General features: G+C 40.3%; 1 protein-coding gene across 1 annotated transcript in view; it reads left to right on the top strand.

Moving 5' to 3' along the window:
- The first annotated feature begins 112 nt into the window (after positions 1–112).
- The window catches only part of HTR7 (5-hydroxytryptamine (serotonin) receptor 7, adenylate cyclase-coupled), a 53,939-nt gene continuing 27,946 nt past the window's right edge, over positions 113–26,105 (top strand). The window contains exon 1 of the mRNA XM_006880327.1: positions 113–654. Within this exon, the coding sequence (XP_006880389.1) occupies positions 113–654 (542 nt within the window). The remainder of the gene's footprint in view (positions 655–26,105) is intronic.

Here is a 26,105-nt window from a genome sequence, read left to right as displayed (position 1 = left end):
TGGCCGCGCGGAGCTGAAACAGGCGAGGTGAAGCCCCCGGAACGACAGTCGGAGAGCGCGCTTTGCAGGGGCGCCGGCTCCATGGGCAGCCGCAGCTCTTGACGGTGCGAAAATGGACGTTAACAGCAGCGGTCCTCCGGACCTGCTCGGGCACTTTAAGTCCCTTCTTCTACCGAAGGCGGGAAATGAACTGATCCCCGACGGCGGTAACGTTCCCGAACAATCCTCCGCCTCCTGGTCGCCTAACCTGGTGAACAGGGCCACTGATGGGGCGCCCACTCCGGCTTCCACCTGGGATGCCTTGGCGGACAATGCCTCCGGCTGCGGGGAGCAGATCAACTACGGCCGAACCGAGAAAGTTTTGATCGGCTCCATCCTGGCGCTGATCACCCTGCTGACGATCGTGGGCAACTGCCTGGTGGTCATCTCGGTCTGTTTCGTCAAGAAGCTCCGCCAGCCCTCCAACTACCTTATCGTGTCTCTAGCTCTGGCCGACCTGTCGGTAGCCGTGGCCGTCATGCCGTTCGTTAGTGTCACCGACCTCATCGGGGGGAAATGGATCTTCGGCCACTTCTTCTGCAATGTCTTCATCGCCATGGACGTCATGTGCTGCACGGCCTCGATCATGACCCTGTGCGTGATCAGCATCGACAGGTAAGATCGGGTCGCGCCGTCCCGGGGCCGAGCTGGAGACGTGCGGGCTGCTGCGCCCCGCGCGCTCGCCTCTCCACGGCGGGGAGGAGGAGTGTCAGCCAGCCAGACTCGCCTGCGGGATGAAGGGCTGCGCTCAAAAACATCACCCCCTACACATCATCCTCAGCTTCGGTGGCTGCGTGGCCTGTAGAAACCTTTAAAAGGAAAGCCACTAGCGCCCTGATTTACCGGAGTGGGGAACTGAAGACCATAGTTGGAAGTGTTTTAGATTAGCAGTTCCAGTAGGGGGTCCCTAGGCTTGCTTTTAGGCAGGATGAGACTTGATAGTCTCAGGGCTCCTATAAACCTTTGCTGTGAGCCTTTAAGAAATGAGACGCAGGGGAAAGACACTGTGTTCCCAATTGTAGGAGCTACTCCTCAGGCCAGTGAAAGGAGCTGGGGGTCAAGAGGGAATTGAGAACCCACAGGTCTTTATTTAACCCTTCTCGATGCTACCTCTTAAGCACTTTTTATGGGACAGTTGGTTTGGTTTAAGTGTTGGGCAACCCTTAAAGCTTACAGAATTTCTCACTTATCTGAGTGTTGGTTGTAGGCGTCCATCATATTTTTCGGAATGCTTCTCTTGAGAACTCGCCCACTGGGGTAATTGGAACCGACGGTGGCCATTTGTCTGGGCCATTTTGGGGGAAAAAATTTCCTCTCTTGGGTGCCACACTGCAGCAGGAGCCCCCGCCCCCTCATCACCTAAGGTTTCCTCAGAAATTTCAGATTATGAGGATCTGAAATGGAGCTAGTTTAGGCCCCCGAAATATTTGTGCAATTGACCCCTTGAAATATAGCCCTAATGAGCCTTTGGCCACAGAAAATGACAATTTCCCAAGAATTGACATATTAAAGTCCATTTGTCACACTCAGTTCTGTTGGTGTTTTAAACACCTCTTTTCCCACAGAAATGGTATCCTGTTGTGTTTAATGACAGAGAAATGGTTGCTTATTTCCTCAACGGACCCATAGACACTTAAAAATGTGTTAGACATTTCAGCAAAGGAGAAATAATTGATGCCTCTACACTTGAAATGATAGAGCCTCAGAGGATGATCTAGCCCAGAACTGAGGTTTTCCGCTTTTTAAACACGGCTATTTGTGCTTTATTCTTTCCTTTCACTGCTTGACCACAGTTTATAATTACTAAGCAAAGGGGGTTATAGGAAAGGGCCTGTTTTCAAGGGAAAAAATACACTGCAGCTGCATTGAGTTAAAGAGCTGGATTATTTTTTTTTTTAAATAAAAAAATCCTACCATTTTATACTCTAAAGTTAGAGCTTCTGGTAGAAAGCTAAAGAATTATTATTTTTTTAAGAGCAGAATGTGAGCTGCATATGTGTGAATATTAGTCCAAACTTGACAGCTGAAGTTCTTAATTACTTTGGTTAAGAATGACAAAAACATATGCATTTACAGTCTGGCTGTGGCAACAGCAAATAGAGCGTGCCCTCAGTATACACATGGATAAGAAGCTCAAAAGTCTGAGTGTTCAGCCAACCAACTCCTAAACTTTTACATGAAGTCCTTTGAAAGGAAATTTGGTGTGCTCAAATAACTTATATTTTAGTTTAGGAATGGAACTGATAAAGAAGCAGCTTATTATGTTAATTTGGCTCGTGAGCAGCCAGTGGTTCTGTTCTAGGTGTAGAGATTTGGGTGGGACCACCCTGTGATTCCTGTGAGTGAGCTGGGACATGCCTGGGCGCCATCTGGAATGTCTCAAATAACAGAGAAGACTTTAATCCTTTTTCACAAAATCTCCATCAGCTGTAGTCTCACCAAATTGTGGTAACATCTCAGTAGTGTCTTCTGTTCAAAGTGAATTTTAGAAGACCAAAGAAAAAGAAGAGTTGATAAGATGGAAAGACACAGATTGCTTTTCTTCCAACGACACACACTGAACTAAAGGGTAAGGTGTACTTCATATCTCGGGTGAATTTTCTTCTGAAAAGAATATGGAGACAGTGTAAAAAGGTGCTAATAAAATACTTTTTAAAAACAGCCATGCCTTATTGTTTCATTTATTCATTTATATTCTCTTCTGAGTATCCACAATAATATCTTGTAAATACCTGTGGTTGTACAGCATGAACAGGATGAATAATAATACTTCTGCTCTTCAGCTCATTCTAGGTTATGAGAATTCAGATACTGGTGGACCTGTTTAAAATGGCTCCCATGGTTTTTTCCTAACCACTCCCACTGCACTGCTGTTTCCCCAGCCTTTTCCATCTGCAGTGTCATAAGATGTAAAACCCTCACTGCCTCCAACTCCCACCCCCACCGCTCCCAGTTAATGACTCATACTCACTGCAAAGGTAGTAGCTTCAGATGGAAATCTCATATTTTGCCCACAGCCAAACAGTTTTCCCTGCATCTGCACAAATTTTTATTTCCTCTTTCTCCTTTCAATTAAAAAGCAAGAAGTAACTCTATACCAGCAAGGGCCAAAACACATGCATCTCATATCTTGTTCCTTTCCACCTTCTCAAGGATTTTGCTTCTTCATTTCATCTCTCTTGTCTTCAGCTTTTCACTCTCTCCTCAAGGTCAGCAGCACACAGATAAGCTCTTGATTTTCCGTCTTTAAAAACCTCTTCATTGGCCCCTCTTTTCCCTTTCAGTTCCTGTTTGCACTTTATTGGTAAGTTGTTCAAAAACTGTGAACGCACCTTACGGTTTTTTACTTTCTTATTCCTCACTTAAATGAACTTGTCACTCATATGTCACAAGGTTATATTAGTATTCTAACTGGCCTTCTAGTTTCTACTTGTGTCTGCTTTCCATCTGTTGCAGCTTCTTGTCCCGTTTGTGCGAGTGTGTTTTTCTTTGCTGCAGTCCTGTCTTCTGTGTGTCTGTCTCTTTATGTTCATTTCTTCCTGGAAAAAAGGGTTGCAGTTTGCAACATATTACATATGAAGAAGTTAGAGTGATCTATTAGAAAAAGGTTTTGAAGTAAGATAAAATTTAGGTACAGTGAATTGTAAATATCTTTACTGTACAATTTGCTGAGTTTTGATAAATGTGTGTACTAGGATAACAAACATTCCAATCAGGATATAGAATATTTATGTCACTTTAGAAAGTTCCTTCTTGTACTTTTTGGAATGATTCTTTAAACATGGAAATCAAATGACCCTTTACATATAGTTTAAAAGTAGACAAACAATTCTATATATTATCTATTTCTCCAGTTCCATTAAGCCCATTCCAACGCATGGCAATTCCATATGTGTCTGAGTGGAATATTGCTCCGTAGTTTCCAGTAGCTGCTTTTTCAGAAGAGATAACCCAGTCTTTTTGCTGAGGCACCTTGGAGTGGATTCGAACCTCCAACCTTTCAGTTAAGACCTAGAAAATCAAACCCATTACCAATAAGTTGATTCTGACTTCTAGCAATCCTATAACAGAATGCAATGGCCCTAAAAGGTTTCCAAGGCTTAAATATCTTTACTGAAGTTAGATTGCCACATCTTTTTTCCAGAGAATGTCTTGTGGGTTCACACACAGCTTATTTTTCAGTTAGCAACCTACTGCTTATTTATTTTTATATCTATCTATAGTTTTGGAGACTTGTTTATACAAGTCACACACACACACACACGTATATGGTGGCCTAGTGGCAAGAAGCTGTGCTGCAATCCTAAAGGCACGTGATTAGAGGCCAAGTTGCTCTGTGGTTGAAAGATGGGCAGTCTCCTCCCCTGTGAGTAACTGCCTCTGAAAACCCGCTGGAGGGTCAACTATGGGTCAGTTCTGACCTGAAGGTACACAGCAACAGCATTGATTGGGATTGGGAGTGGTAAAAGTTAAGTCCTTAGCTGCTAACCAAAAAGTCATTGGTTTGAACTTTCCAGTGGTTCCATAGGCAAAAAGGATGCACTGAACTGCTTCCTCAAAGATTGTTGTTTTTGTTAGGTACCACAGAGTCAAGTACAGTTCTTGACCCTTTGAGCAGCTGGTCTTAGCCCTGTCCTATCTTGTGCCATTCTCATCATCTCTGACATACTTGAACCCATTGCTGCGGTCACTGTGTCCATCCATCTCCTTGGGAGTCTTCCTCTTTTTTGCTGACCCTCCATCTTTCCAAACATGATGACCCTTTCCAAGAAATAGCTGCACCTAGCTACATGTCTGAAGTGTGAGAGACGAAACTTGGCCATCATTGCCTCCAAGGAGCACTCTGGCTGCGCTTTGCCCCTAGACATACATTTTCTGTTTGTTTTTCTGGAAGCTCATGGGATATTCAGTACTCTTCTTAAACACCATTGTTCAAAGGGCATCAGTTCTTCTGTCAGCCTTATTCTTTGACCAGCTGTCAGATAACAAGTAATTGAAAAGGCCTTTGTCTTCAAGCTGACATCACTGGTCTTCAGTATTTTGAAGAGGTCCCTGACAGTGGAGTTGCTTTCACCTCTGGCAATTATTCATCTGCTTTGTTTGTAAAGATTTGCTTTTCCTGGGAATTCTATATTCATAAAAGCAAATAATATGTAGTCTTTTGCGTCTAGTTTCTTTCACTGAATAGTGAAATAGCAAGCATAGTAATGTGTTTGAGGCTGATTCAGTAGCTTGTTCCTCTTTTTGCTGCCTTGGGTAGCATTCCACTGAATGGGATATACTGTATTTTACTTAACCTTTCAACAGCTGGAGGATAATTGGAATGTTTCTGGGGTTTGGCTATTATAAATAATTATGAACATTTGTACACAAGCTTTTGCATGTACATAGTTTTTATTTCTCTAGAAGTGGAATTGTTGAGCATACAATAAATATATGTAAATATATTTTTTATGACGCTGTTAAACTTTGTCAAAACGGTTGTACACTCCTAGAAACAATGTATGGGCATTCTGATTTATTCTGTCATTTTCAACCCTTGGTATTGTCATTCATTTTTTTATTATGGCCACTTTAAAGGATGTGTGGTGGAATTTTATTTTCATTTTAATTTATATTTTCCTGCTGACCAAAGTTTATGTCAGGGATGCATCCTTTTCAGTCTATATGTGGAACAGATCATCTGGGAGACTGGGGTCTATGAGGAGGAATGTGGTAGCAGGATTGTAGGAAGACTCATCAACAACCTGCGTTATGCAGATTATACAGCCTTGCTTGCCGAAACTGAGGAGGACCTGTGGCATTTGCTGCAGAAGGTCGACTGTAGCCTTCATTGGCGCATTATGATAGATGATGAAGAGACTGAGAATGTTAACAGCTTCAGTTTGCTTGGCTCCACATCAACACTCTTGGTACTAGCAGTTAGGGAATCAAAAGATAAATTACAGTGAGAAAATCTGCTGTCAGGAACCTCTCCAAAGTACAGAAGAGCAATGATATCAGTCTGGAGAGTAAGGTGTGCCTGATTCAGGCCTTAGTTTTCACAATTACTTGCTATGCTTCACACAGCTGGACAATGACTAAGGATGAGAGGAGGAGAATTGATGCCTTTAAACTGTGGTGCTGGAGAAGAGTATTGAATATACACCATGGACTGCTAGGAGAAAAAAACAGGTTCATCATGGAGAGGGTGAAACCAGGCTACTCCTTGGAGGCAAGGATTCTGAAGATTTTTCTGGCATACTCTGGGCATGTTGCAAGGAGGAACCAGTCCTTGGAGAGGGACATCATGCTTGGAAGGGTGAGAGAGAAAACCCTGGATGAGATGGATTGACTAGGGACTCGGGTAATGAGGTTAGATGTCTCAGAGCTAATAAGGTTGACTCAAGCAAGATAGAGCATTGTTCAGCTGTTGTACATAGGGTTATTGCACTTGACGAGTACTTTGATCATCTTTAAAATGCTTGCTAGGTAAACTTTAATGCAATGTTTTTTCTACTTATTAATTGGATTGTTTGTGATATATTGTTGTTGGAGTTCACTGGGTATTTTGGATAAAGTATGGTTTGCAAATATATTTCCCATTTATAGTTTACCCTCTAATTTCAGTGTTCTGGGGCAAAGCCATAGGTCATAAAGACAAAGGATAATATTAAAAATGTTGAACTATTACCACTTACCAATCAAGAGCCCTCATGGTACAATGGTTGTGCACCTAGGGTGTTAATAAAAATGTCAGTGGTTCGACCCACCAGTTGCTCCTCAGGAGAAAGATGAAGCAGTCTACTTGGATAAAAGTTCGATAGCCTTGGAAACAAAGAGATTCATCCTAGAGAGGGTTAAACCAGGCTACTCCTTGGAGGCAAAGATTCTGGGGCTTCGTCTGACATACTTTGGACATGTTGTAAGGAGAGACAGGTCTTTGGAGAGGGACATCATGCTTGGTAGGGTGGATGGACGGTGCAGGAGGGGAAGACCCTCTATGAGGTGGATTGATTCAGTGACTGGGGTAATCGGGATGGGTGTGTCAGAGGCAGTGCGATTGGCACAGGATAGAGCAAGGTTTAGGGCTGTTGTACATAGGGTCGCTATGAGTCGCAAACGACTCGACGGCACATAACAACAATAACCTTAGAAGCACTGTGGGCCATTTTACTCTGTCTTACAGATTTATTATAAGTCAGAATTAGTTTGGCTTTATAGGTTTTGACCAATAAGAATTGAGTCATAGGGCTAGATGGAGCTTTTTCAGGGAGATTAGGGAAGTAGGCATTTACGACCTAATTTGGAGGTATTACAATGATCTAACAACTATTGTAGTCATATCAGTGGCAATTGTTTAACAATTGTAACTGTTTAACACCTGTTCTAATCTTATCAGTGACATGAGATCAGACCAGCTTCTGTTATTGCCAGACAGTTTCAGGGGAAACATGAGTCAAAACATGAGTGTCCCAGAAGCATTAATGTAAAAGCACAAAGAAGAAACCCTACAGCGCCTCCAGAGGCCAGATTGCGCTGCCATTGAGTCGACTTGTATTCATAGCGACCTTGTAAACAAGGTAGAACAGAACTGCCTCATTGAGTTCCCAATGCTGCATAACCTGGCAGTTTTTTGTTCTGTTATATGTCATGTGACTTTGAGTAAGAACTGACTCAATGGAATCTAACAACAACAACAGTAATAATAATCTTTATGATATAAGGCTACAACATTTTTCTGTTGGGTTTGAACCATTAACCTTTTGGTTAATAGTCAAGTGCTTAACCTCTGGCCATGAGGGGGTCCTCTAGTGAAAAGGTAGGGAGATGTTCAGCTTCTTTTTTTGATGCAGACAGGTCTGAAGGCCAGCAAGATCAGGCCATTTCTCTGGAAGAGTAGCTCTCAACCCCGGGTGTAAGAGCCACCTGAGAATATCTTTCACTGCTAATCCACAAAGACCCCCCTCGTTGGTGGTTTAATCCACCAGTGGCTCCTCAGGAGAAATATGTACAGTCTTCTATTCCGTAGACTCAGGACCCTCATGGAGGGTCACGATGAGGCAGAGCTAACTGGTTGAGTGAGTGAGGCCCCAACTCAGACCAATTAAATGGAAATAAATTCAGGACTCAACCATCTAAGTTTTAAGAGCCCCCAGGCATCTCTAATCCTTGTTTGAAAACCCATGTGATGATTCCTCTAGACACCCAGGTAATTCTTATCTATACATAATAATGTATACAGAAATCACCGATCTTGTTAAAATGTTGATTCCAGTTCTATATACCTTAGGTGGAAATTCTGAGCAGGGGATCAAACTTGAATGGATCTTTTTGGAGCCCAGAGGGAAACAGGCTCAAAAATCATTAAACTATTTGTCCAAGAGAGTTCATTGGGAGAAGAGTGGCATATTCTCAAAGGATTACCATTCTTTATGTTTAATCCTAGAAATCTTTAGTATTTTAAGCACATCTCCAAACTATGGAAATGGGGAACTCCACATTTCCACAATGTGTGTCCCAAGAAAACGATAAGAGAGCTCTTACTTTGTGTTCTTGGAATAATTTTTAATTTATATTTTGGTTATTTTTGGCACAGTTCTCTAACAAGTTTGCTTATTTGATTTCCCAGTTGTCAGATTAGAAGGAGAAAATTATAAAAAGGAGAATAGTTGCTCTTGGTTGTCTCATTAAAGCAGCAAAAAGTTAGAGCCGAGAGCCTCACAGGGGAGGAGAGAAATAGTTTGCTCTATTGATGCCTTTGAGCTATGGTGCCGGAGAAGAGTATTGAAGATACCATGGACTGCTAAGAAAATGAACATGGAGAGGGTTAAAATTCATCCTGGAGAGGGTTAAACCAGGTTGCTCCTTGGAGGCAAGGATTCTGAAGCTCCGTCTGACATACTTTGGACATGTTGCAAGGAGGGACAAGTCCTTGGAAAAGGACATCATGCTCGGGAGGATGGAGGGACAGTGCAGGAGGGGAAGACTATGAGGTGGATTGATTCAGTGACTGGGGTAATGGGGTAAGTGTGTTGGAGACAGTGAGATTGGCATGGGACAGAGCAGGGTTTAGGGCTGTTGTACAGAGGGTCGCTGTGAGTGGCAGACGACTCAATGGCACACAACAGCAACAACATTGTAAAATTTGCAATAGTTTGCTGTATTGTAAAATTTACAATAGTTGCTCTGTTGGAAAATGAGTGAGTTGAACTGGTTAATCTCTGAGTTCTTTGCCAAGTTAAAATCCAGTGTGTTTGTGTTAAGCCTACTAAAAGCTTTGGAGTGTTTAGGGGGGAACATACAGGAATGAAAAAAACCTAGACATTTTTTTAAATTATTTTTTTTAATTGAAATTTTAATGAAAGTTTATAGAGACTTTGGATTTCCATTCATTCATTGTTGCACATTTTCCTTCCTGCCCACCCCCCAGTTGGTTTTTCTCTTTGAAAAGTAAAAACAAAAACAAAAAGACACACCCTTTCGTTATTATACAGGCCCTCCTCCCCCGTTTCACTCCCCCATGCAGCTCTCATTCTGGACTCCTGTCTTGAAAATAATACCTAATCATATATTCTTTTCAAACAGCTCTCTCCCTCATTTGTTTCAATATTATTTATCCTCTATTTTCTTAGGTTCCCCCAACCCTGATGTCAGTCCTGCTGTACAACAGTGGCACTATGCAGTATTTGTCCCTTTGTGACTGAGATATTTAACTCAGCATAATATCCTCCAGGGTCACCCATTTTGTATAATATTTCATGATTTCCTTGTTTTTTCAATGTAGCATAGTATTCCATTGTGTGAATATACCATATATTTTCTATCCATTTGTTTGTTGATGGGCATTTGGGTTGTTTCCAACTCTTTGCTATTGTGAACAATGTAGCAATAAACATGGGTGTGCATATATCTGTTTGGCTGACAGTTCTGGTTTCTTTAGGGTATATTCCCAGTAGTGGAATTGCTAGGCCTTCCACAGTGGTTGCACCATTTTACACTCCTGCCAACAGTGAATAAGGGTTCTGATTTCTCTGCAACCTTGCCAGCACTTGATGTTTGCTGTTGTATTAAATTTTGCTGTTGTTACTGGGGTGAAATGATATCTCATAGTTGTTTTGATTTGCACCTCTCTTAGAGCTAGGGATTTGGAACATTTCCTCATGTGAAAAAACTTAGAAACTTAAAGCTAATGAAGGGGAAATAAACCTGTACAACTGGATGATTTGTGAGGGCATAACTGTCTCATGAACCAGTTGCCTTGAAATCCCTTCTAACTCTTGCGACCCCTTGAATGTGGTGGCTGAGCTCTGGTCCACAAGGTTTTCCATGAATGGTTTTTGTTTGTTTGTTGGGGTTTTTTTAAAGTACATTTTGAGGTACTTCTGCATGGACTGGGAAGTCTTAACTTTTTGGTTAGTGGTCAATCCTAAATTGATTTTGAAAGGTTTCACTCAAATCCGGTTATCAAGCATCCTGCTCCTTAAATATCATCTGTTTGGAAAGGTAACATTCCATTTGGTATGTTAGAAATCACAAGGTTTCTAGTTTTTATGCTGAATCCTTAGCATTGAATCTGAACTCGGCCTTGTTACAGAACTTCTTTCATGGTTTTATGGATAATGGGTCTGTTAACCTGTCTTCTTTTTGAGGGCAAGGTTTTAGTCTTGACTCATTCTAAAAAGCAAATATTTTATTTTATTAGCTGCTTAGAGGCAAGGATTTTGAAAGTCTGCCTCATTTTGGGCATGTTGCCAGGAGAGACTAGTCCTTGGAGAAGGATACCTTGCTTGGAAGCGTGGAGCGACAGCACAGAAGAAGATGACCCTGGACAAGATGGATTGACACTGTCACTGGGGTAATGGGGCTGGCTTATATCAGAGACAGAGGGATCAACTCAAGATAGGGAAGGGTTCAGTGCTGTTGTACATATGAGTTGCAGTGACTTGACAGCACAGAACAACAACAACAACAACATACTAATGCTTGTCCTGGAGCCTGCTGCTATATTCAGCACCTTTGAGGTTAGAGCCACCTGCAGGACTCTCCCACATTTTTCAGTACTCCTTTCTATCAGTATTTTGGGCTTTGATTCCTCTTTCAATCTGATCCAGGCTACCTTCTGGCAGTAAGATGTTTCTTAAGATTTTTAGTTCATTAAGGCCTTCCTTCCACCAGCTTCTCTGAAGGAGAAAGATGGACAATCTCTTCCCATGTCGTTTTTAACTTCAGAATACCTTCTGGAGGATCAGCTATCAGTTGAAGTTTTTTGAGTGTGAACGAAAACAAACCAACCCTTTTTATGATGTTGCTGTTGGTAGGTACCATCAAATCACTCATGACTCATAGCTGCTGTATGAACAACAGATCTGAATGTTGCCCTATCCTGTGCCGTTTTCACCATCTCTGAGATACTCGAGCCCATTGTTACATTGTCAGTCCATCTTGTTGGGGGTCTTCCTCTCTTCCTCTGACCCTATCTTCCCCAGGATGATGTCTTTTCCCAAGGACTTGTTCCTCCTGGTAACGTCCAAAGTATGTGAGATGAAGTATCACTATCTTTGACCCTAAGAAGCTCCCTGCCATACTAGGGAGAGAACATTCGTTTGTTATTCTGAACTCCTAGATATATTTTTGCTTTTTAAGAGTTTTTTAAAAAATTTATTTATTAATTTTAATGAAAGCTTACAGAGACTTAGGGTTTCAGTCATTCATTGTTGTCCAAGAGTTTTTGTTTTTAATTTACGTTTTGTTGTTGTGTAGTTGTTTGCCGTTGAGTTGAGCATGACTCATAGTGACCCTCTGAACAAAAGGCCTGAAGTCTTTCTGTAACTATCGTCATTTATCAAAGTTCTTAGACTTTCCAGAGGCATGTTGTTTAGGAAGTATAATACTAAATTTCCTTTTAGAATATACTGGCTATCTTTTATTGGCCATATTGATATATTATTATTTTATAGAAGTAAATCTTCCAACATTAAAGCTATCTTCTCATTCCTCAGATTACCCTGTTCATTATGAATGAATCTTTAAGTTTATTTAAAAATTCTGCGTTTCCATTATTTTACTCTGATTTTCATATCTCCAGGTATGGCAACACCTTTGTAGTACTTTTTTTTTTGCATGTCATAACCCTTGAAAACTGGCTTTTCTAGCCGTTGTGTTAGCCCCATTAGAGGCATAGTCTCCAGCTATCTTAACTGTGGACGCATGGTCTTGCAAATCATCAACAGCTGTGGGACCAATATAAGAGAGTGCTGTGGGAACAGTATAAGAACATCTTCCACACTGTAAGAGATGGTGATAGTGGTGGTCGAGAAACTGTGAAGGGACTGTGGCATTCCTATGAAGAGACTGTGGCAAGTTGTAACCAGAGGAACCCTGGAGATGGAGTCACAGTTAAAAGTTTTGCTTGCTGGATAATTGAGGGAAAAGCTGACTTGTAATTGCTCTGAGATGGTTTGCTGGACGATTCAGGAAACCAGAGGCTTCTTGCACTTGTACTGCTGAACTGAAACCTGGACTTTCACTTGTTGACTGAGAAGCTGTCTGAACTAATTGAGGAATTGTGTCTTGTTAATCTGTTTGCTGGATGATTCAGGAAACCAGAGACTTCTTGCATTTGTAGTACTGAACTGAAACCTGGACTTTCACTTGTTGACTGAGAAGCTGTCTGAATTAATTGAGGAATTGTGTCTTCTTGTTAATCTGGTATGGGACTGCTGGACTAAACCTGGATTTGCATTGGGTCGTATTCTTTGCCTCCCCCACTCCCAAATTTATTTCTCTAATAAACCCCTACAACTAAAAGTAAAATTTGTGAGTCAATTTGCAACAAACATTGGACCCAATGATTGGTAGAAATAGGTGCAGGAGCATGTGGGGCAGCATGTCTGGCCATATAACTATTTGCATGGTGCTATGGATGTCATTAGTGGGGGCAGTTCTCCTTTATAAAGCAGGTAGAAGTCAGATTTGCCCACTCTCATGTGGCACCTGCTCCTTATCACATTTTTAATGGCTTGACTGTAAGTGCCATGAGTACAAAGACCATATTTTTTCCCTGTGTCATTTCCATGTGAGTAATAGATAATAGGTCCCCCATGTAGCACATGCTGAAGTTAAAGATGTGGTACTGGTCTATAATTACTTTGACAGTTTGCTATTTCCTGGATCTGTTTTTGCTATGTATCGTATTTATGTTAATTTCATGAAATGAATTGTACCTTGAATATCTGAATGTGCTCACCATAAAACCATTTGGTTTGGAATCTTTGAAAACATTTTTACTTTCATATATTTTTTTGCTTCTTGCCTTATTTTTTTTCTATTTACATTATATACTTCTTTTTAAGTCCATTTAGAAAATTAATCTTTTCCCACAGGCAGTTCAAATTAGCTGATTAGTATATTTGTAGGAAGCACAGTGGCTGTTCATGGAATGCTAACCAGATGTCATTTTTATGAACATTTTCTTACTCCATTTTGAACTGAACTTTCCAATTTTGTTTTTTCTCCCTGTAATCTATTCGTTTTGTTTCCACCCTGTTGACCTTTCCAAAACAGTGCTTTGATTAATCATTTCCCCACTGCCAGGGAGTAAACTTAAGACACTTTAAAACTATAGTTTTCTTTCATCTAGTTTTTTAATTTATCTTATTTTTTTATTCTTTATTTTGCTTGTTGGATGATTGAGTGAGAAGATTATCCCATAGATAATTACCCCACCCAAATCGGTTTTTTAATTCTCCAACCCCTTCTATGGCAGGACGGGGTCCTGGATAGAGATATGATGGCACGGAGGGTGGCTCCATTGGATCTTTAGTGCTGATGCTTTGCACAAGGCCCAAAGCCCAAGAGTCCAAAGCAGAAAGGGTGGGAACTGGACATTGTACCTTGTGACTACAAAATGTGTGAGACTAAGGTGCTCCTGACTCATGCCATGGTTTTTTCATTCACTAGAGTATTGAATGTTCCATGGACTGCCAAGAAAACAGATTCATCCTAGAGAGGGTTAAACCAGGCTACTCTTTGGAGGCAAGGATTCTGGGGCTTCGTCTGACATACTTTGGACATGTTGCAAGGAGAGACAGGTCCTTGGAGAGGGATATCATGCTTGGGAGGGTGGAGGGACAGCGCAGGAGGGGGACCCTCTATGAGATGGATTGATTCAGTGACTGGAGTAATCGGGATGGGTGTGTCAGAGGCAATGCGATTGGCACAGGATAGAGCAGGGTTTAGGGCTGTTGTACATAGGGTCGCTATGAGTCACAAACGACTTGACGGCACATAACAACAACAACAACAGCTATGTGTTTGAGAGCTAAACAGTGAGTAAGGATGACAGAAGAAGAGTTTATGCCTTTGAATTGTGGCATAGGAGAAAAGTACAGAATATTCATGGACTGCCAAAAGAACAAACAAATATGTCTTGGACAAAAGTGCAGCTAGAGTGTTCCTTGGAGGCAAGGATGGTGAAGCTTCGTCTCACGTACTTTGAGCATGTTGCTAGGAGAGGTTATTCTTCGGAAAGGACTATCATGCTTAGGAAGGTGGAGGGTCAGTGAAAGAGAGTGAAGTGCATCCACCTCACACAGTGAAGACAGCAGTGGGCTCAAGTGTGTCAGAGACGATAAGAATGGAACAAGATGGGATAGGGCTCAGATCTATTGTATAGAGTCGCTGTGAGTCGTATTCAACTTGAGGGTACTTAACAATTCCTTCCAAGCCTACTTTGTGAGTTCTTTTGCCTGAAAATTTGTTCAAGCATTTATTCTCTTTTTTCTTTACTAGTTATCTTTCTGTCTCTACGATAATGATCTCATTACCTTATTTGTCCTTGTGAGACTGAATTAGTTCACGCAGCATAATGCTCTCCAGTCTCTCCCAAGTTATGTAGTAATTTTTGAAATCATAACTTTGTCGTATTTCACTGTGTGAATATACCAATTTTTCAACCCATTCCATTGTGGTTGGACGTTTGAGCTATTTCCATGTTCTTGCGATGGTAAAAACCCTGCTTTGAACATTGCTGTGTAAGTCTACCTTTGTGCCTCAATTCTCATTTTCTTGGGGTATATGCCAAGCAATGAAATATCTGGGTCATATGGAATTTCTGTGTTCAGCTTTCTGAGGAAACACCAAATTGCATTCTAGAGTGGTGGTACCATTTTACAATCCCACCAACAGTGTATGAGAGTTCCTACCTCTCCGCATTTTCTCCAGCATTTATTGCTTGATTTCCTGTTAAACTTTGCCACTGCTGCTGGAGTGAAAGGGTATCTCATTGTGGTTTTGATTTGCATCTCTCTTCTTGCCAGTAATTTTGAGCATTTCTTCATGTATTTGTTAGCATTTGAATGTCTTCGTCTTTGAAAGGTCTTTCCATATCCTTTGCCCATTTTGTAATTGGGTTATCAGTCTTTTTCTTGTGGAGGCCCTGTAAACTTTTGTTATGAGACCCTTGACTGAAATGGCATTGCCAAATGTTTTTCCCCAATCAGTAGGTTTTCTTTTAACCCTGTTGGAAAAAGTTTTCTATGCACACAGGAGTTTAGTCTTTAGAAGGCAATTTTATCTTCTCCTTGTGTATTTCTGGCTATATTTGTCAGTCTTTTTATACCATGGACTAGGCCTTCTAAGGTTGGTCCTACTTTGTCTCTTAGACCTTTATGGTTTTGGGCTTTACCCCTGGGTCTTTGATCCACCTTGAGTTGATCTTTGTGTATGATGAGAGGTATGCGTCTTGCGTCAGCTTTCTGCAAATAGTAGTCCATTTTTGCCAGCACCATTTGTTGAAGAGGTTGTCATTTCTCCATTTGATAGGTTTTGTTTCCTTGTCAAATATCAGTTGGTCATAGATAGATGGATTAATTCTGTTTTTTTTTCATTCTATTCCATTGGTCTGCATGCCTGTCATTGTACCAGAACCATGCTGCTTTGGTTATTACAGCTGTGTAATAAGTTTTGAGATCAAGGAGTGCTATGCCTCCCACTTCATTCTTATTTTTCAGAAGTGTTTTGCCTATTTGAGGTCTCTTTTCTCTCCGAATTTGTAAATTGCCTTTTCTATCTCTTTGAATATTCACATATATTTGTACAAATGCTACTGATTCCCATTGTCTTTTGCAAGGTCTTCTTTTATTAACACAACAGCAAGGGATCTTCCTGTGTAATGGAAGGCAGGAAAAAAAGAAAGCTGACTGTTGATGTAGGTGTTTATCTGTATTCTGGTTCTTGAGCTTGGGTTTATGGTGCTCACTACTTTTTAATGATAAAATAAAGATGGCCATACATTGCCAACATTGAATTGATAGTGTTTCAAAAGCCCAGAATTGTGATTAATTCCATCTGGTATGCCTCTACTGTCTACTCCCAATTACTTCTGTTTACAAACTTAGCTCTTTACTTAGACACTGACACTTTTACAGCCAGGGACTTGGCATTGTCTTATTTTTAAACTTTCACATGTATTATTGGATTGTAATTTTCAAGTCAAGAAACTTGAAAATTTGAATTATGGTTATGCTTCTATCACTGAGAGCTTATGTGAGAAACTTAAGTGACTCCCCCTTTCCCCCACTTGGTGTGTGGGTTTTGACTATAAAATAGCCTCACATTCTGTTTCCTCTTTGCACCAGAGTCACCTAATCTCTCTGGTGGGGGATGCCTTTGAAAATGAGGTATGCCATTTTTTTTTTTGGTTTCCTTCCTCTTCAGAGTTTTCTTTTAATTCTCCAATTTCTTTTTTGTATTTAGAAATTTTCTATAGAAATGACAATAAACTATAGAGACCAACTAACAAGTATTTCAGATCAGAGGAAAGAAACAAAAGCTATTATCAAATGAAATTAATTTTACATTTGTGAGAGAAGTTGAGAGATCAAGGGAAGCAAGGATTATTGAACTTCACTTTCCTGGAAATTTCCTATAGTAGTTTGTACCTTGACTGTAGGAAGTTGCACAGCTAGCCAACACAAAGGTGATAAGATACCTCTTTGGCAGTTTGAATCCACCACTGGCTTTGAGGGAAAAAGATGGACAGTTGCCTCTGGTGCATTTTACAGCCTCTGAAAAACCCACCAGAGGATCAGTCATGAGTTGGCTGTGACTCTACAGCCATGAATGTTGAGGGTTTTATTGTGTGTGTGTGTTTGCTTGTTTGTTTGTTTTAGTATTTCAACTAAGAGAGAACCCCAATGGAATTTCGTTATGCATTCAACTCTTTAAACTCACTGTTGCTCTGTTTCGTCAAGTTGGAACCAACCCATAGCTGACCCTCCATTGGGTTTTCAGAGGCAATTAATCACATAAGAGGAGACTGCCCATCCTTCTCCTGTGGAATAGCTGGTGGATTAAAACTGTGTACCTTCAGGATTGCAGCACAGCTTCTTCCCACTAGGCCTCCAGAGCATAAATCAGATGTGCCTCTTTAAGTCTTCTTTTGGAGACCACTATAAGCTTTCATTTTGGCAAGTCTTTCTTCAGGTAAATTTCCTGACTGATTATTGACTTCTGAGTCCCCTTGGTATTTTCCCCATTTTATCCTCCCATTGAATTCTGCAAATACCAAGTGCTCTACAAAATACTCCTTTAACTTCCCAGTGGAAATGAATCGTTCCCACACATTTTGATGGTACTGCACACATATTTCCTTGTTACAAACATAAACATGTTGATGATGCCTGCCTTTGTTAGACTTAAGCCTTCCATGGATCAGACAGTTGGTGATATTTTCCTTTATGTTGCACCTGGCAGCAGATACTAACTCTGAGTTCTAACTCACCAAAGAAAGTATCTTGGAACAAATGTTTTCTGAGTCCCTTTTAAAACAAAATATCTTGTAAGATTCAATGTGTAAAAAAGGTTAAGAGTATATACTATATGTAAGTATTTTTTGGTTTTGTTCAGAATTGTGACATTTGATTATTATCCAGTTATCTAATCGAGCAATGTGGCTGATTTAATAAACTTCCAATGGAATTTTGTCTTTAAGAAAGATAGGTGCATTTGCATCAGTCCCCAGTTTAATTTACTGTCACATTCTCTTTTCTTTATTGTCTTTCATAGTATCAAGAGAATCTGGTTCCACATAGATGAGTAGTTGCAAATGATAGTATTTTTTTATGATAGTATTTTTTTAATAGCTTGTTGTTCAGTCTAATTGATACAGTTGCTAAAAAGAGTAGGAAATATTTATTTCAAATTAGTAGCACAGCAAGTCACAAGTGCACACCCAGTCATTAATAGCTCAGCTTAAGGGAGTCAATTAATGGGTTTCTCAATTAATTTAATTTGCCACCATTTGGTAGAAAATACCATATAAATGCATCTTGTCATTTAATTGAGTGGTGCACATATATTGTAGGATTGTATTTTATTGTGGAATTTTATGTGAATTGCTGTTAGGTGCCATTGAGTCATGTCCGACTCATTGTGATCCTATGAACAAGAGATCTGAACTTGGTCCTATCCTGTGCCAACCTCAGAATCTCTGATACACTTAAACCCATCACTGTAGTCACTGTGTCAGTGCACCCGGTTGGGGGTCTTCCTCTCTTTCACTGTCCCCCCCACCTTTCCAAGAATTATGTCCTGTAAGCAGAAGCCCCTCCTAGCACCGTGCCCACAGTTTGTGAGGTGAAGCTTATGCACCCTTGCTTTCTAGGAGCTCTCTGGTTGTACCTTCTCCAAGACATATCTGTTCTTTTGGCAGTCGATGGGATATTCAGTACTTCAACACCACAGTTCACAGTCATCAGTTTTTCTTCTGTTGCCCTTATTCACTGTACAGTTGTCATCATCATAGCACACCTTGGTCTGAATAAAGCACACCTTAGCCCTCAAATTGACATCAGTGCTCCTCAATAATTTGGAGAGAGATTATGAGTCCTGGTACTAAGTGTACTGATTGCAGATCCAAGTAAGTTGAAGTTGTTGACTGTTTCAGTCTTTTCTCCATCTGTTATAGTGTTGCCTGTTGGCCCAGTGGTGAGATTTTTTTTAAAATATTGTTTTCTTGATGCTGTGATGTGGTCCATATTGAAGGCTGCAGTGACTTATCTTCTGCAACAGCTGTTTCAAGGCCTCCTCAAGGTTGTGTCATCTGCATAAAGCAGGTTATTGATGAGTCTCCCTCCAACCCTAATGCTACATTCTTCATCAGAGTCCACCTTCTCAAATGATTTGCTCAGCGTGCAGATTGAATAGATGTGTGTGGAAAGGAGTATACGTGCACAAATCTGAGTTAAACAATGGGAGCAAACTTTCAGTCATCTTTTTCTAATCTGTGTCACATTTCTAAAGAACTCATAGAGGCACCGAGAAACCTTATCATGAGGGCTTTAGGAAAAAATAACCAGACCAATCCCAAACTATTATCAGTAGGTGGGTGGGGAGGGATGTCTCTCTTGTGTGAAAATTTGATAAAGACATACACTGAGGTGATACTTTTCTTATGACACTTCAAAAAACATATTTTAAAAATGACATTTGAATCACATGTTTGCAGAACCTGGAAAATAGAATGTAGATAGTACCGGGTCAAGATAAAAAGAAAGAGGGCATGCTGGTGGCTTAGCGGTAAGAAGTTGTGTTGCCAACCCGAAAGAACAAAGTTCACATCTACCAGTTGCTCCTCAGGAGGAAGATGGGCAGTCTCCTCTCTTGTGATTTATGTCCTCTGAAAACCCACTGGAGAGTCAGCCGTGAGTCAGTTCCGATTCAATGGTGCATAACAAAACTATAGGATAAAAGAATGTTGGCTTCAAAAAGGTTCCAATTATCTCACCCTTCAGTCTGACAGATAGGAATGTTCCAATGATGTATGTGAAAGTCTCCAACACTTACGTTTTGGAAGTCATGGGTTCATAAGCAGAAAAGAGAAAGAATTGTAAATTTTTTAATGGTTAATATTTATTGTTTAGCATGTCCCTAACTCTCTGCTAAGTACTCATCACAAAGACAAGTTTTATTACCATTATTCTTCCTGTTTTATAAATATGAAAACTGAGGCACAAAGAGATTAAGTACCCAAAACAACTATGAGATATCATCTCACCCCAGTAAGAATAGAAAAATTCAACAGAGGAGCAAACAAATGCTGGCGAGGTTGCGGAGAAACTGGAACCCTTATTCACTGTTGGTGGGAGTGTAAAATGGTGCAACCACTGTGGACGGCAGAGTGGCGCTTTCTCAAAAATTTGCAAATAGAAATATCATTTTACCCAGCAATTCTACTACTGGGAATATACCCCAAAGAGACCATAACTGCCACCCAAGCCGATATATACACACCAATGTTTATTGCTGCTTTGTTCATAATAACAAAGAGTTGGAAACAACCCAAGTGCCCATCAGCAAATGAATGGATAGAGAAGCTGTGGTATATTCACACAATGGAATATTATGCTACATTGAAAAACAATGAACTAATGAAATATTATACAAAATGGGTGACCCTGGAGGACATTATGCTGAGTAAAATATCTCAGTCACAAAAGGACAAATACTGCATAGTGCCACTGTTGTAAAGTGGGACTGACATAGGAGTCAGTCTTAGGGGGGAACCTAAGAAAAGAGGGAGTAAATAATGTATACTGCATTGAAACAGATGAGGGAGAGTATTATTTAAAAGGAATACATGATTAGGTATTATTGTGGACTTGGCGAGGGGCAGGGATTTTATAACAATGAACGTTGGTTTTTGGTTTTGTTTTTTATTTTCAAAGAGAAAAGCAATCTGGGATGGGGAAAATGTGCAACAATGAATGAATGGGGAAGAATTAAATGCGAAGAATATGCTGAAAAAAATTCTACAGTATGATTTTAAATTAATTTTTTAAAAATAAGAGACGTTAAGTACCAAGTTCAAGGTGACTCAACCATACTTGACAGAGCAGGGATCTGAAGTTTGACTCTGATCAACCCAAATCCAAATATTTAACCAGTACAGTAGTCCAACAAGCAGAAGGAAGATGGGGCTCTCTTCCCATAGGATTTACTGCCTGTAAAAATCCGCTAGAGGGTCAGCTATGGGTCGATTCCTACTCAAGGGTACAAACCAACAAGATGTATTTAACTAGTATTTTCCTTGCTGATTGATTTTGTTTAATTTAACTGATACCCAGGAACCACGCAAGGCTGATGCTTCTGTTCATTTATCATTTTCAGGAAACCACAGTGATTCTTTATTGTCCGTTAACTTCACTAGTACACTTGCCAGAAGCATTTAGAGCAGCAGATAATGTCTGGGCACTTGGCTTTATGAAGAGAGTTTGATGTTCCCAGTGAGCCTTTCCATGTTCTCTTCAGTTCAGGCTGATGCACTGATGTGTGTGAAGCATCCCTCCTGACACGGTTCTATCAAAGGCCGAAGAGACAAAAATAGCATTAAAACCGAAGCCCTCGGTTATTTGTTTTTCTACCTTACATTCCAGTGATTGTTGATTTTGTGGCTTGCAAGGACTAGTTTTGCACACATTATAGGAAGAAAGAAAAAAGTCCCCAAAGTAAGAGTCCCAGTAAAGGCCTTGAGGATTGCTGGGTCTTTTATGCTACTTTCAAGAGCTTTTTGTTGTATAACAATACCAGGCATTGCCAAGGAAGAAGGAGATGATATTTGATTCATTTGAATATTATTGACTTCTACTGACAGGAGACATTCAGATGGCAGCTATGCTGAGAAACTTCATGGGAGAGACTCCAGTTTGTGGAGCAGTGCAGAACTATAATGTGATATTATATAGAGTGTTAGATATTAACTGCTATTAGGATCTTGATGGGACAGAGTGGCCAGGAGTGGGGTCCATATAATCAGGAAGCACTTCACTATGGATGGGGCATCTGAGTAAGGTTTTGAAGGGTGAATAGGAGTTTGCCAGGTTTTGAAGTGGGGAAAGGAAGTCACCTCTTTCTGAGCTCCTCATTCTCAAATATTGCTGTGTTTTCCTCCATTACTCTTCTATGTCCTTTCTTCTCTCTCACTCCATTTTATGCCCAATGGAAAAAGCAGCTGAAAATTACTAACTGAAATAAAATAGTCTTTTACTTTCCTTGATAAGAAGTCTGTGTATTTTTATTTTTTAAAGGTAAACTCTGCTTTAGTCTGTTGACCTTGAGGAGGTAGGCCTCATCTTTCTTTAATCTTAGCTCATACTAGTCTAGAAGTAGCTTATTAATTGTTGTTGTTAGGTGCCATCAAGGTGAGTATGACTCATAGTGACTCTATGAACAAAACATCTGAACCCTGTTCTCTCCTGTGCCATTGTCACACTTCCTGAAGCACAAGAGTTCATTGAGGTGGTCATTGTGTCAGTCTACTTGGTTGAGGGTCTTCCTCTCCTTTGCTGACCTTATACCCTTCCCAGGATCATGTCCTTCTCCAAAGAATAGCCCTTTGCCTCCAAAGAGCACTCTGGCTGCACCCTCTCCAAGACATATCTGTTCGTTCTCTTGGCTGTCTGCAATGTTCAGTGCTCTTCTCCAACACCACAGCTCAAAGGCATCAATTCTTTTTCAGTCATCCTTATTCATTGTCCATTTCTCAGATGCATTGCCCAGCTCCCTGTTAATTAGATTCTATTAAAAGCATGTGGAGAGAATGTTAAGTTCCTGGACTTAATACATCAGGACAAGAATTTTCTGTCAGACATTTTATGTGGATGTAATCTAATCCTTGGTCTCAAAATGATAGATTTTATTTGTTCTAACAAGTTTGTGCAGCTATGTGTAGGTACATACATACAGGTCTTTCCCGTAAGGATTTAAGATCTTTCTTAGGATTTTTCTTGAAAAGCTCTATTGAAAACATGTTCAACTTTGTTGATGCTTTAAGAATACAAAGGCTTGAGATATTTTGGGATTGAACTATTTGTTTACTCACTAGACTAGAGGATTAGCCTTTGTTAAACTTAAAGGGATCACGTGTCAGAGGTCAGTAGACATGGCAGAGCACCTACAAGGTGTTCACTGGAGTTATCCAGGTCATTGTATTCCCGCCTGCCTTCGTGCTGAGGACCACGCCATCATGGTGGTCTTCCCTGCACCAGGCCTTTCTCCATTGTTGTTGTTGTTGATTGCCTTTGAGTCGAGCACGACTCATAGCAACCCTATGAACTAAAGGCTTGAAGCCTCACTACAGCTATCCATGTTTATCAAAGTTCATAGAATTTCCAAAATCCTTGCCACTGTAGCTTCGGCCCTGGTAATTTAGTAATAGAAGGCAAATCACTTATTCAATAAATATTTATTGAGCACCCATAAACCAGACTCTGAAAGGATTGTGAAGAGGGGATTATAAAGATGACTAGACTGTGAAGACTGCTCTTGGGGGGTACAGTTTTGAACACAGGTCAAAAGGCAACAAGTAGAAGAGACACAAAGAAAGAGGTAATCTAATAAAATAATCACAAGTACCAATTCTGGAGCCAGAGTACCTGGGTTCAAATCTCAGCTCAGCTACTCACTAGTTAATTTAGTTAAGTTACTTTACCTCTCTGTCCTTCAGTTTCCCCATCTGTAAAATATGGAAAATGATTATACCTCTCTCCTAAAGAGGTAGTGAAGATTGTGCTCAATATGTAATGTGCTTAGGTTACATACTAATAAACTCACAGTTTAAGCTCTCAGTTTACTAGCTGAAAGGTTGGTGGTTTGAGTCCACCCAAAGGTGCCTCGGAAGACAGGACTCATAATCTGCTTCCCAGTTCCTTCTAGTTGCCTTGAAAACCTGTGAAACAGTTCTACTCTGCACACACAGGGTCACCATGAGGCAGAATTGACGCCATGGCAACTAACAATAATCTGGCCCCACCTTCAACTTCCAGAATGTAAGCCCAGTGAAGGTGTGAGCTCCAACTGTTGTATTTTCTGATGTAAGCAAGGGAGATTTGGTGGCCTACTGGCAAGAAGCTGTGCTGCAATCCCGAAAGAACACGGTTCAAAGGCCACCAAGCAATCTTCTCTTGAGTGATTAAAAATTCTCCTAGGATCAGCTGTGGGTTCCGACTTGACGGTGCACATCATGTTGAATGAATAAGGCAAAGTTAAGAGTATGGTTTTATGAGTTTAGCTGAGTGTGTAAATTACAGAGCCATGGGTCCAACAAGGACTAAGAAAGCTTTCTAATTTACTTAAATCTCCCAGATTCTGCCCTGCTAATTTTTTTACTATATTTTTGCTAATTTTGATACAAGGTGTCTGTATCATTAAAGAACGCTACTTTGTAAGGTCTTCCGAGGGGGAAGAAACTGCACTAAAGATGGTTTGTTCACATATATCCTGCTGGAGGAATAGGAGCGATTCAGTGGTGACCTTTCATGCCCCGGGGGCCTCGGAGGGAGAGACTGATCCCTGGAGGTTGTTGGGGCCCTGCCTCTGGTCTGCACCCTCTGTCTACATTTAACAAACATCCTGAAACAAAAGTCAAGATGAGGAATAAGAGTTTAATTTGTCACATTGCGTACAGCTGTGAGTGGAACTGCAATTTGCATTTTAATACCCTGCTGATTCTAGAAAAAAAAATGGCATTTTACTGATTTCTTGTATTATTCATGAATTTCAAACTACTGCAGTTTAAAAAGTTCAGGTAATAATAGAATAAGAGAAGTTAAAATCGGACTGATTTTCTCTTTCCTAGTTTCCAGGCTTTTCCATAGGCATTGATTGTCGATCCAGAAAAAGTAAAAATAAAATCTTTGGCAACTTCAATGCTTCTGCTGTATTTCATGGTAGGGCTTATTGGTCCAGTTGTGAGGATTTTTATTTTCTTTATGTTGAGATATAATCCATACTGAAGGCTGTAGTCTTTGACCTTAATAAGTGCCTTAAGTTTTTTGAATATATATATCTTTAATGTTACTGATATATGTTGAATAAACTAGTATGAATATTTTAATATTATTATGTCTCTAAAAAGGAGCTGTCTAGTTAACAGCTTTGGGTTTGCTTGTTGTTTATAGTTTGTGGGATTTTTTAAAGAACATTTTTTTTACATTGTGTTTCATCTATATACATTGTGTTTCATGCATTCTTCCACTCACACTGTGTTTCACGTTATTTCCACATATTGTGCAGCTTTTTTAAAAGTTTTGCTTTTTTAAAAAAATACGGAAATCTTCATGAATTTGCATGTCATCCTTGTGAAGGGGCCATGCTAATCTTCTCTATATTGTTCCAATTTTAGTATATGTGCTGCTGAATCGAGCACCACATGTTGTATTTTATAAAACGAATCACCATTGATCCATGCCCATTATTACCCCCCACCTTAACATAAAATAAAAGACAGATACAGCAATAAAACAAAAATGTCTCATAACTGCGCCAATAAGAAGCATGAAGGGAGAAAAGACTGAAGTTGTCAAGGGTTTCATTTTTACTTCCATCTACAGTGAGTGTCCATGGAAGGAGCATGATGTAGTGGGTGAATCTGCTACAAAAGACCTCTTCAAAGTATTAAAAACCAATGATGCTACCTTGAAGGTTAAGGTGAGCCTAAACCAAGACCTTGTAATTTCACTTATACATGGATAATGAATAAGAAGACCAAAGAATTTATGTTATTTGAGTTAAATTGTTGTTAGACACCATCAAGGCTTCTTCCACTCCTAGCAACCCTGGGAACCACAGCTCTGAACCTTGCTCCATCCTGTCCATCCTCATGATACCCGATGTGTCTTCCATCTCTTGGAGGGTCGTCCTCTCATTCGTTGACCTTCAGATTTTCCCAAGGAATAAACATCTCTTGACAACATGCCCAAAGTATATGATACAAAGTTTTACCATCGATAAAAGGAGCACCCTGGTGACACTCCCTCCAAGGCAGATTTGTTTGTTCTTTGGGCAGTTCACAGGATATTCATTGCACTGCTCCAACACCACAATTGAGAGGCATCAGTTCTTCGATCTTCTTTAATCAGTGTCCAGCTTTCAGATGCATACGAAGCGATTGGTAATACCATGGCCTGGATCACACCTTAGTCTTGAAACTGACTTTCTTGCTCTTTAACTCTTTAAAGGGGTCCTTGAGTTACAGTGTTGGTGAAAATATTGAATATGTCATTGGCAACCAGAATGTTCTTGAGATG

This window comes from Elephantulus edwardii, unplaced genomic scaffold (genome assembly GCF_000299155.1).
Source record: "Elephantulus edwardii isolate Elephantulus edwardi_28Jun2011 unplaced genomic scaffold, EleEdw1.0 scaffold00007, whole genome shotgun sequence".
Lineage (NCBI taxonomy): Eukaryota > Metazoa > Chordata > Mammalia > Macroscelidea > Macroscelididae > Elephantulus > Elephantulus edwardii.
Note: the sequence above shows the minus strand (reverse complement) of the source record. Positions and strands in the feature narration are given on the sequence as shown.